Below are 12,083 nucleotides of genomic sequence, written 5' to 3'. Positions count from 1 at the left end.
TGTGGTTTTATTGTATTTGTGGTGCAAAATCGCTGGTATTGGGAGCATGCAGGTACCCATGAACTAAGAGTGTAACAAAAACCAAATCCCACAATTCTGTTTGTTTTATTCAGTAGGTGTAAATTAATTTCTAAAAAAAATAGGCTTTGTTTCTCAAATAGTTTATTTTGAGAACCAGTTGTATGTTAGTGATAGTTGGGATCTTCTCTTGGCAGTTTCTCGACTGGAAGAACGTGAATCGGAAATGAAGAAGGAGTATAACGCTCTGCATCAGCGTCACACAGAGGTAGGATATCATCTTTCTAAATAAATAAACTCTTTGTCTATATCTACATGACTATATCATGTCAAAGAACTCAGCTTTACAATCCTAGTGATGACTAGAGCTTCTGAACTTTGGGAACATCAGAAATACCTGACTGGAGGGTGTAAAGAGGATGGAGATAGGCTGTGTTCACTGTTACCCAGTGGAGACAGCTGGCACAAACGAGGACACAGAAAGCTCACTCTGAACAAAGTAGTAAAAACTACTTTACTGCAAGGGCAATTAGCCCTGACACAGGTTGTTCAGAGGCATTTTGTAGTCTCCTTCCTTGGAGATATTCATAAGCTACCTGGACACGGTCCTGTGGCAGCCTGCTCTGTGTGGCCCTATTTCAGCAGGGAGTGGACTAATAGACCGTAGGACCATTAATCCTTCCAATCTCAGCTGTTCTGTGATGCTGTGCACAGTCCTCTCTCATCTCCCATTGCCAATGAGCCTCCAGGCTTATGTTGTTTTCTTCAAGGCTCTTTGGTTATGAGATTCAGCTGAAGTAATTTCTGACACTATTTGCTAACAAATTTTCTATCAGATTAGACCATTCACTTAGATCATCAGCTTAGAAGGCAACAGTAAAGATAAGGAAGTCTGCAAAAAAACCCAGGGTAATGGAAATGGATGCCATAGAAAATTAAATAAAAGCAGAAAATGGGCCTTTCCTTCTCATCTGTTTGCCTCATGGATTTTTCTATCCTCACAGATGATCCAGACCTACGTGGAGCACATTGAGCGATCTAAGATGCAGCAAGTTGGGGGAAATAACCAAACTGAGGGCAGTGTACCTGGGAGAAGGTAGGGCTATGACCTTTCAGTATAACAGATGTCACGTAGGAACTTAAACACTGAATGTGTGTGTTTGAGAGAGAAAACAGAGCAGGACCTTTCCCTGGGGACAAGGATTGTAGCTGAAGCTCTGTTTTAATGGGTTCTGGGTGAGTTGTGGGTACTTGATGGTGAGGAGCTTTATATGTTGTTTTAGAGAGGTGAGGCTTTATCATGCTGCTATTGATGGGGCCTCTGGAAAAAACATTCATATTCTTAGGTAGTGTGTAAAAGTTTATCTATAGAATAGATGAAGATGTCAAATAAAGTGTTTGTGTGTTTACATGTCTTTGTATGTGGGATAGGCAGCAAAACCGTAGCAGTTAAATCCATTAGCCATTACAGGATTTTTTCACCTGTTGTTCTTTCAGAGGAAGCTTTCTGTCAGTCACCAAAAATCCTACTTATGTCCAAGAAAGGGATTTTCCTCCCTTCCTGCAGTGTGTGGGTTCTGACTAGAAATAAATTGTCTAAAATACAGGAATCAATTGAGAAAAACAAAAAAAAGCTAAATGTCATCTTTCCTATGCAGATGAGATGTAGAAAGCTTGAGAGGACATGGTCTAAAAAGAACCAGTAGTTAGTAAGTGCTCATCTGTTCATAAAATCTCCCTTATCAGACTATTTTTCTTCCTTCTTTTCTATCCCTCACAGTCTGGAAATCCAGAGTGAGCTCCCAGAACATGATCTGATCCTAATGTTAGAGATGGAGTGGGATAAGTGTGTTAGGCTTGTTTCTCTCCCAACTTACACTTCTGGACCTAAGAATATATGTGTGGAAGTGCTTAAACAGTAAAATCTAAAAGTACTGTAGGCAAAAGCAAACTTAGAACGTCTCTCTTTTAAAGGGTGAGTCCTGTGTGCACCTGCCAACTTTGAGTCATAGAATCATAGACTATCCTGAGTTGAAAGGGAGCCACAGGCATCATTGAAGTCCAACTCCTGAGCTGGAGTATGTAATTTTTAATAATTTTTAATTTCTTCCTTTCTTAAAAGCTTAAAAGCTTTTCCTTCCCTGACTCTTAAATAAGCTGATATTAATTATGGCTTTATGTTAACATTCCATGAAAGAGTTGCCCAGTGAAAAGTGTTGCTGGTTGTATCTACAGGACTGCCAGTCTCAGTTGGTGAAGGGCAAAATTTCCATCAAGAATTACCTTTTCATGTCAGAGAAGTTAGTCTTTTACCCTTTAAGTTTGGCATATTGCTAGTGTCCTTGGAGAGAAACACTGTATGTCTGTGAAAAGCCCATGATGGGACTGTGATCCAAGTCTGTGGGAGCTACCAGTGGGAAATGGGAGTTTTTCCTTAATTTCCAGCTTTGTGTGTGCGTGTGTGTAGCACAGACTATCCAGAAAGCTGGTTTGCATAAAGCATGTGCCTTTACTTTGGATCCTCTTTTTATACGTTGTTCCAATAGAGATAGACCTGGTTAGGTCAATTAATCAATACATATCACCTGATTGGCTAATTAACAAGATGTCTTTCTTATAAACAATCTTCGAGAAAAACAAGAAAACAGAGTAGGAAAATACCACCTGCAGGTTGTTTATGATAATAAGCTGTCATTGTTTATCTTCAACTCCCTAAAGTCTCTCAGACTGATTCTGGGAAAACTTACCTAGTTTTCTTGCTCTCTGATCAGGCTGTCACATCTACAGTACCCACTTCCACATGGCATGGGGTTTGCAGTTGCATGTGTACCTTGTGTCTGTGGTAGGTTGCATGTTTGCATGACATTTGCTCTCTAATGGTTGTTCTTTTTGTCTCGCTTTTTGTGGGATTGCTGCTGTTTGGCTGTTATGTTTGTCACTGCAGTCATCGCCAGTCCTGGAGGAAAAGGTAAATCCTATTGCTGCATCTGAACTTCATTAATCCAAGTGCTGGAAGTTGCTGTGGAGTGGTGACAGTGTGATGCTGGGACTGTATTGTGCTGGCACATTTACTCTCTGTGTCTACTGGCACCTGTGCTGGACTTGCTGATTCAGGGGTGCAGAGGGAGCCATGGAGCTGGGATAACACAGCAAGGAGAAGCTTGTGCATGCAAATGCAGAAGACACACAAGTTTGGTCCCAAAACAGGATCAGATGTCTGGGATGGGATGTTTACACGTCACATCCCCTAATGTTTTAAAAAGTCATAGAATCATAGACCCGTAGAATCATAGAATATCCTGAACTGGAAGGGGCCCATAAAGATTATCAAATCCAGCTCCTGTCCCTCCACAGACACCCAACAATCCCATTCTGTGCCTCAGAGCTCTTGGAGCTCTGGCAGCCTTGAGGCCATGACAGTTCCCTGGGGAGCCTGTTCAGTGCCCACCACCATCTGGAGGAAGAACCTTTTCTTGAAATTCAGCCTAAAACTCCCCTGACACAGCTTCATGCAATTCCCTCAGGTTCTAAGAAATTTCTTCTCTCTTACTTTACTCTAGAGAGCAAGCCATGTCTGATTTCTGAGTGGAAGCAGAACAAGTGTCAGTGGGTTTCCAAAGGCACTTTTGGCTGATGGTTGGGCAGGGAGTGCTGTGCCCAGAGCCTTCAAAGAGACTAGTTCTCCTCTTTAAATGCTGGTAAACAAACTGTAGTTTTGTTGGTTTTGTGAACTTTAGGATGTTGCTTTTAGAACAGAGAGAAGTGTGCTGTTCACCTTGTAACTCAAGGTGGAACTATCAAGTGTTAAGACTCACGCTGGCTGATCCTGGAAAGATTTGGGTATATGAGAGCAACTGCAGCACTCAAAATTTAGACCAGGATGAGTCTAAATGAGGATACTTCAAATTTATTTGCATTTAAATTTGGTAGCCAACTCCAGGACTGCAAAAGTAGAGTTAGCTCTACCTTCCCCTTTCCTGGGAGGTTTTGAAGGCTTGAAGGTGTTTCCAAAGAAACTCAGCAAGGAAATTTCCTAACAGTCTGTGCTAAAATTCTTTCCTGAAGATTTGACAGCTTCTGATGCTACAGAGACCCCATACCTCTTTAACAGGGACTCTGAAATTCACACATTTCCTCTCCATTTGGTGGCTTCTGTATTTCCTTGTGTGTTAAGTGTGTATGTGTTTGCATATCAACAAAAAGAAAAAGTATAATTTAATGTCTCTCAGCATACTTTGGGGGCAGCTTTTATGTCTCAGTGCTGTCAGTGAGTTATGTCAAGTCATTCCAGCATAGTCACTAGGATATTCTGGCTGCACCACTGGTTTGACAAGGACTGTTCTGCAGTTATAGGAAACTTTCTCCTGCTCCATACACCTGTGAAAGCAAGACTCTCTTAAAACTGTAATTTGGTCCTGACATAAAGGAAAGATACAAAACTAATGGTTAAACCATCTCAAAAAATGGCCCAATTTTATTTTCTCCGTAAAAAGAGAGATTTTTTTTTAACAGAGGTGCCTACAGCAGACAGGCAGAGGTAATTGTCCTTTGGCATCATGACCTAGTAGGAGCAGGTGTAAGTGGCAGATTACAGTCATAAACTGGGATTTAGACAAACAGCAGTAGAAAGTTTTCACTAAACCTTCAGTGATTATTTAAGTCACAAAACAGCAAGATGCCTTTGGTAGTGGAAATGAAAAGCTACAAGGAAACTGACAATTCCTGTCACACAGAAGTCTGGGTTTGAATCTGTGGAGAATGATAGAATCATTACAGTTGGAAAAGACCTACAAGGTCATCAAGTCTGACCTTCAACTGGATACCCTCATGCCCACTAAATTATATCACAAGGTGCCACATCCACACACCTTTTGAATGCTTCCATGGATTGTGACTCCACTACTGCTCTGGGCATCATGTTTCCATGCATAACCACTCTTTGAGTGAAGAAATTTTCTGCAATATCCAACCTGAACCTACCCTGGTGCAACTTGAGGACATTTCCTCTTGTCCTATTGCTTGTTACCTGTGAGAAGGTTAATGATGTTTTATCAGTGATCTGTGTTCCTCTAAAATCCAGTTACATGCCCCTTTTCTAAGAGGGTTTGTGTATGAAACTCCCATGTACAAGTCTAGTATCTTCAGGAGAGGATTTTTAATGCAGATTCCTAGGAAAAGTGTGTCCCAAGCAGGCCATGCTGGAAATACCTTTCTGTTCCATCTTGCCTATCCAGGACAGGCCACAGGAGGCCTTTTTGCCTATTTGAGGTAGGCACTGATACAGCAATGCAGCCTGCTGTGGTGGCTGGGCAGTGCTTGGAGTGAGAAGGTTGGGCATTGTGGTTTTTCTCAGCAAACATTGTCTCCTCTGCTGGACACTCCATGTGTGTCCTTCCTAAAAGATCTGACTTGGTGTACCACCCCCTATGTTAGTGTGTTTGCTCTGTTCCAGGGTCCCTGTAGCAGTTGTCTGCCGTGGTCACAGGTAAAGTGGCTGCGCTTGTTTCCCAGCCTGGGCATGACATCCAATGCTGCTGATTATTACAGAAAGGAACATGGAGGTCTGCTGTTACTAACAGTGTACTACAGAAGGCAGGTTTCATCAGATCCCAAGATTAAGCAGAAACTTTGTGCAGGAGTAGGTGAAGTAGGATTGAGTCCAAGTATGGCTGCACATGACACAGAGAATCAATTTAGTTCAGCTCTGCAGGAACTGGAATAAATTAGAGATACTCTGAACCATTTGCTGGGTTTAGCAAGCTGCTTCCACAGCCTTTCCACCTCCACTGCTTGCTCTAGATTTTCTCCCACTGAAGCTTGGTCTCAAAATCTGTGCCAGCTTTTATGTTCAGAATCAAACCTGCAGCTAGCAAGTCACCTGCAGTTGCTAGAGAGGATGAACAGAACACACTTAGAGACACCTAGCAATATGCATGATGTATTCATTTATGTCTTTGTTTAGTTTCTGAATTGTGAGTGCATTGTGATATGGGTATCAAGGGAGATCAAGGAATACAAATACAAATTCCTTGCTTAAAATTGGAAGTAATCCAACCCCTCTGGTTCCTGTTGTTGAAGCTCACCAGATTTGGGGTAGAATGTCATAAATTTCATGTAGATGACACTTAAAAGCCTTTTTCCTCACCCTGTGGTGACATCTCTAGTAGCTACGGAGCTTTTATTTTTTTGCTGTGAGGGTTGTTTGCTGTGGCTTATTTTCCTCCAGTACCTTTGTTTCTCAGAAGCACTGACTTAAATTGGCTGGTGGTTCCCTGCACTTTCATGTTCCTCCAAATTTCTCATACTGATTGAGCAGTCCGTTGTACCTGTTATGGCCACTGACCCCCTCTGTCTTAGAGTTTCCTCAGGAGAAGGTATTACTCTAGCAGTGACACCATGGGACTGAGCAGCCAACACCAAGAAAGTGTGGGAGTTCAGAGTTCAGACAGCTACCATATGAGGGTAACAGTTGCAGTCCAATTTCTAGTAACTAGTATTTCATATACACTAGTGTGCTGTTTGTTTTCTATCAGAACCTTGTACACAGCTAACACACTTTCCTCTCTCTCCCTGTTTGTCTCTTTAGCAGGAAGGAACGACCCAACTCCCTGAATGTCTTCCCTCTCGCTGATGGCATGGTACGTGGGCAGATAGGGCCCAAGATCGTCCCAACACTGGACCACTGGCACCTGAGTGACCTCGGCCAGCTGCAGTCCAACTCCAGCTACAAGGTTTTCTAGACCATGACAGAGCAAGGGTTTCCCACTCTTTCACTGTTGGTAACATCTCACATTTTCATTAAGCTAGAGACAATCTGTGTCCGTAACCCTTTGCAGCCTCTCCCTGTGTGTTTGCTCCCATAGTAGCTGTGCTGGAGGTGGAGGATATTCTTCTGCAGATCTGGCATATGGTGCAGGAAGGATTTGACATAGCTCCTCATGCTGCTTTGTCTCAGAGATAATCTCCTTTACTTGGCTGGCCCCAAGTTGAGAGGGATGTGTGTGGAAGCAGTTAGGAATTGAGTGAAGGGAAATCCTTCATTTCTTAATAGCTTATTTGGGGGAGGACATGGTAGAACCTGTCCCTTCTCTCCGCTTTGACAAGAACAATGGTTCTGCAGTTCAGGTGGGGCCAGGCATTGGGTTGCACTTGCCCTTAAGCGTTTGTCATTTTTGACTGATCTCCTGGCCTTCCTATATTCACTAAAAAGGCCTCCTTCTTATCCTGTCTGAATGCCCATGTCTTGCACTGAGCTTAAAGGTCTTACATTCCTCCTATGCCTAGTCACTTCTCTAGACTTGCACTGTCTACCTTCAGTACATGTGTCACAGTTACTGCTCTGCCTTCTGCATGAAGTCTTCCTCACAGCATTGCAGCTGCACTGGAGCAGCTCATGGGGCTGCCCGATGCATCTTGTGCTCTGCTCTGCCATTCAGGGGTCTCCTCTCTGCTATTCAGAGATTGGTCTGACAGATTAGGCTATGCACGGTGACCTGCATTTCCCGTGAGCTGTACATGTGAACTTTGCAAAGTCTTTGCGCTCAGGATCCCACCAAGTCCTTCTCTTTAAATGATTTTTCACAAATGCCTGGTGACAGGTCTGAGAGCCACTGGTTTCTCTGCTGAGCTCAACTCAGTGTGCCCACCGGTATCTCACAGAGCCTCTGCTCTACTTCAAAAGTGTCTGATTGAATTTACCTTCACTTTGCTTGGAATTTGTAGAACATCAGCTGTTTTATGTGTCACAAGTAAAGACTGGCCTCCTTTTGAGAAGTTTTGAATCACTGATCCTGTAAACTACATTGATCCGGTAAAGGCAAAGAGGAGATACATCCTGGTTCAGGGCAAATTTGGGAGAGAATCCCCAAAGGGGTTCCTCTAGAAGGCAGATTCAATTGGCCCCTCCCCCCAACCGGTTCGGGGAAAAATACTTCCTTGGAGAAAAGTGGAAAAAACTGTTTATTAAACAAGAAAACCTAAATAATATTAAACAATGAAACTTCTTGCCGCTTTAAAAGAGAGACAAACTCAGAAAAATCCCCCCCTGCCTGGGCTGCAGCTCGGCTCACTCAGTCTCTTATCAGTCCCTCCACCGCTGGAAATGCTGCGGCCCAGGCCCGGCCTGCTGGGCCACAGGTGCGAGCTGCCGGTGCTGTTCTTGGTGTTCAGTCCAGAGCAGCTTTGAGCAGGTCCAAAGAAAAGGAAAAACCACAGTCCAGGAGAACTTCTTTGCCTCAGCTAGCTAAAACTAAAAAGCAAAGGAGAGCTCTGTCTCGCTGTCTGTCCGTCTGCAGACAACACAGTCCAGGAGAAGGAATGTGAGTGCAGTTTCTGAAAACAAACTTTGCGCTTCTTCTTCCCCCTTCACTCCTGGAACAAGTCTTAAAGGTGTAAAACTTATTATTCAGCATAAACAGAACAGACGATTGGGCATAAAAGCATCATACAGTCAACCTAAGACAGATAGAAAAGAAATCACCAGCTTGTTGTACCCGTTCTACATGTCTCCAGATTCCATGAACAGGCTTTCATATGAGGGACTCTACAGCAGTGGCCTTCTTGATGCATAGACAAATTATCAATTTACTCGAAAAACAAAGTAGCAAGTTAATTTTTTTAACACTATGTCTGTAAAGCAGCCAGGCCTAGCACAGCAGAAATGTCAGCACTTTGTCAGCTCTCTGCCATTGTGGAATTTGGAAATCCAAAATATCTTTGCCTAGGATGGAGGGTTGGAATCCAGTCCTTACTGTAATGTTAAAGGCACAGAATTTTGGGAAATGTAGCAACTTGCAGAATGCCATTCAGATCCTACAGTCATTTCTGGAAAGCTCTGTCTGGAATTAGAGAATAGCAGTACCACAGTTTAATAACATAATAATGGATGGTGGAAATGTGTTTCTTCATACTAGTGCTGTGCCAGCACAACCAAAATGCGTGGAGCCCAGCCCACCTCTGGAATCTATTATTCCTCAGGCTTCTCCAGGCAGTGCTGCACACCTTAGAGTGAACAGACCTTCCAGTGACCAGGCTGGGCAGTGGGGGTTAGTTTTTAGAGAAGATTTGGGTGGACACTGTGGTTAGATCCATCTTTCACAGCCTTGCTATGGTCTAATTCTTTCAGTGGTCCCACTGAGAACTTGAAAAAGAAGTAACCCAGCATCCACATTGCAGGAGAATGCAGCAGCAACCCAGATAAGTGGGAAGCTTTGGTGTCCAAGTTCAGGTAATAGAGGTTGTTCTGCTTTGAGCACAGAAGACACCCTACACAGGGGTTGGTACTAGGTGGTGCTTAAGACCCTTTCCAACCCAAACCATCCAGTGATTACTGACTAGATCTCTTAGTTATGTGGTGGTGATGGTGGTATCAGGCCAAAAAAATCTGGTTCCAAGAAAGCTTTGTGCAGAACTAGCAGTGTGCTGCGCCAAAATGTATCATACTGGGATTCATGTTGGTGCTTGTTAGGGTGACTCAGAGTGGAATGCTGGGATAAAGGAGGCTAGATGGTACAGTGGACCTAAGAAGACTTGGATGAGTAGTCTGTTATGGAGAATTTCCTGAGTATGGAATAAATTAATGAATAATTAAAAGATGTGATGGACTGACTTGCTAGTTTGGAATGGAGATTTTCCTCCCACAAGCTTCTTGCACACTCTGTGACTGAAATGCTATTTCTTAAATCCTCTGCATGACTGACTTTTCAGAGGGCATGGCTCATGCCTCCCTTGCCTCTTCTTCAAAGCTCTGATATTTTGCTGACATCACTCACACATGACTCACCTTCCCAGTATGTACTTGACTATTCTCACTAGTTTTCCTTCTTCATAGGGCCATGCTGTACTTACATTTTAAGTGTCTTTGTTTACTTTTTATTACTATTTTCTATTTCAGTTGCTGTTTTTATTTTATTTTTGCATTATTTTATTTTTGCATTCAGTTTTACATTTATTTTATACAGTGTTTTGGAAATGAAAGTCCTTAACATTTTTGTTTTTATGTACTATGCTTTCAGTGTTATAACCATACAATTGTGGCTTCTCATGGTGACATATGACTGCTATGAATGTTGGGCCTTTACAATTCATTTTGGAGGTCACTACTACACAGTTGATGTTTAGGAGGTTTACCTATGGCCATAGGTAAGTGGTGGCTGTGGAGATTATTCTTTGGGTGAGCTATGGGTTTTGGAGAATGCCTCCTGTGCTGGAGAGAAGAGTTGTACTCTTAGTGCAATATTTAGCAATAACAGAGGACTCAGACAATAGAAGGAAGATACCAGCTGCTGGGCTGTGAAGAGGAGGACATTGGTAGTATATACATTTGGGAGGAATTTCTCCAGTGCAGGCTGGAAGGTTGATAAAGTACAAAACTCACATCTGTAACTGAAGAGTAGTGAAAGACTGGGGTAATTACTTATTCGTGTGTTCAGGGTAAGGGGCAGGTTATGTCAATAAACAAGAAGATACAGGATATTGCTGATACAAATATTACCCTATAGACACTGATGATCCAGGGCTTTTGAATGACATGTGGCTCATAAGAACAAGGAGTGACAAATGGAATGGACCCACCTGTGTGTCTACACAGCTAAGATGTTCCTGAACTTTGCTTATTCTCATAGACTTAGAGTGGGTCCAAGAACATCCCAGAATTCTTTCATCTAACAGCAGTTTTGTTTGAGGAAAGAGGTTTTATGGTGGCACTTCGCACTTGATAATCTTTTTCCCTTTTTACATCTGAAAGCACAGAAGACAAACTGCTGTTGAGGTAGTCTAAAGCTTACTGGACGCTATTTATTATCAAAAATTCTATTTGACTCTTTTTTTTCTTTACATACTGGGAAAGTAGCTCCTAAACCAGGAATATAAAGTAGAGGTGGGAAGTGTGGTTTTCACATGTAGCAGCCTAAGTGCAAAGTTCTCATCTCAGTCTTGGTGCTAAAACCAGTGTATTTGAAGGGAGATGGTTTGGATATTCATGTGGGAATGTGGGTTCTGTTTGGACTGACAATGCGGAAAATACACAAAATGTGGTTTGCATTTAATGGTAGTGCCATTGTAAAAAAACTGAGTTTCCAATGTAAGTGCGCAGATGCAGTGTAAACCCTTTGACTTCCCTAGTGTGCAGCAAAGCATTCTAAGATAAGCATACAGAGGCCAGTCTAATTAAAGGAAGATCTTAATAAAATTCCAGATTTAACAAAAATAAGGCTGCAAAGGGTTAAGTCACCATTTTTTTCCGTCTTCTCACTCATCCCATATTGGATTTTTTTGTCAAGTTGTGAAGCTGTTATTAGAACAAGAGAACGAGACTTCCAGATGAGCAAAGTGAAACCCTATCACAGCTCCAAGGTTTGCGGGCTCAGAGCAGCCTCTGAGCAGAACCAGGATCTCTCTAGTACTTGCACAGGAGGTGAGAGGCCAGTGGTGAAGAAGAAAGCTGGGTCTGGATGTGCAGATGAATGCCACTGTACCCAGTTGCAACTTACTGTCACATATAACTCTCAGCATTGATTACGTCACCTCCCTGCAGGCAGTAATAATAGCGGGCTGCCCTTAAGACTGGGGAAATCTCATTTAAGTCTGAGAGGGGCCATGGCACTGGTCAGGGCATTCCTTGTCTTACTGAAGCAGTGCTGCTTTAATTGACAAACACAGCTCACAGTGTAAAACCCTGACAAAACCTTGAAGCTGCCTTTTCCTCAAGAGGTGATGGTACAAGAAGTGGGGCTGTAATGTCTATTAGAACCAAGAGCCATTTTGCACATTCCATACTGAGAATCCATCTCCTGTGTTCATGTCTCATCTTTCTGAATTCTTGGGTATTGTCATCCTGCCATTTGGAAGTGGGAGACCACACCTGCTTATGCTGTGTTCCCAAGCTGGACCCATGCCTGCCTAGCTCTGCATAAGGTGGTTTGGGCACATAGATCTCTTGTGTCAGACAAGCCAGAGCATCCCAGATCAGTGTCCACTCTGCTTCTGCAATTCAGTGGCAAAACCAGTCTGCTGTTTTCTCATCCAGATGTGTTGGTGGCTTACAGTAATGACATCAGCCAAGACTT

At 42.9% G+C, this 12,083-nt stretch overlaps 1 protein-coding gene across 30 annotated transcripts in view; it reads left to right on the top strand.

Annotated features, from left to right (window-relative positions):
• MAPK8IP3 (mitogen-activated protein kinase 8 interacting protein 3) overlaps window positions 1-12,083 on the top strand; it is a 73,647-nt gene that overhangs the window by 22,385 nt on the left and 39,179 nt on the right. For 11 of the 30 annotated variants that reach the window (XM_053958078.1, XM_053958071.1, XM_053958077.1 and 8 more), the window contains exons 3-6: window positions 216-286; window positions 1,023-1,114; window positions 2,963-2,986; window positions 6,605-6,749. The exons of 1 other annotated variant lie outside the window; for it this stretch is intronic. In XM_053958078.1, the coding sequence (XP_053814053.1) occupies window positions 216-286; window positions 1,023-1,114; window positions 2,963-2,986; window positions 6,605-6,749 (332 nt within the window). The remainder of the gene's footprint in view (window positions 1-215; window positions 287-1,022; window positions 1,115-2,962; window positions 2,987-6,604; window positions 6,750-12,083) is intronic. 18 more of the 30 variants (XM_053958092.1, XM_053958089.1, XM_053958087.1 and 15 more) reach the window with 7 other exon arrangements.

Source organism: Vidua chalybeata, chromosome 16, assembly GCF_026979565.1.
Source record: "Vidua chalybeata isolate OUT-0048 chromosome 16, bVidCha1 merged haplotype, whole genome shotgun sequence".
Classification (NCBI taxonomy): domain Eukaryota; kingdom Metazoa; phylum Chordata; class Aves; order Passeriformes; family Viduidae; genus Vidua; species Vidua chalybeata.
Note: the sequence above shows the minus strand (reverse complement) of the source record. Positions and strands in the feature narration are given on the sequence as shown.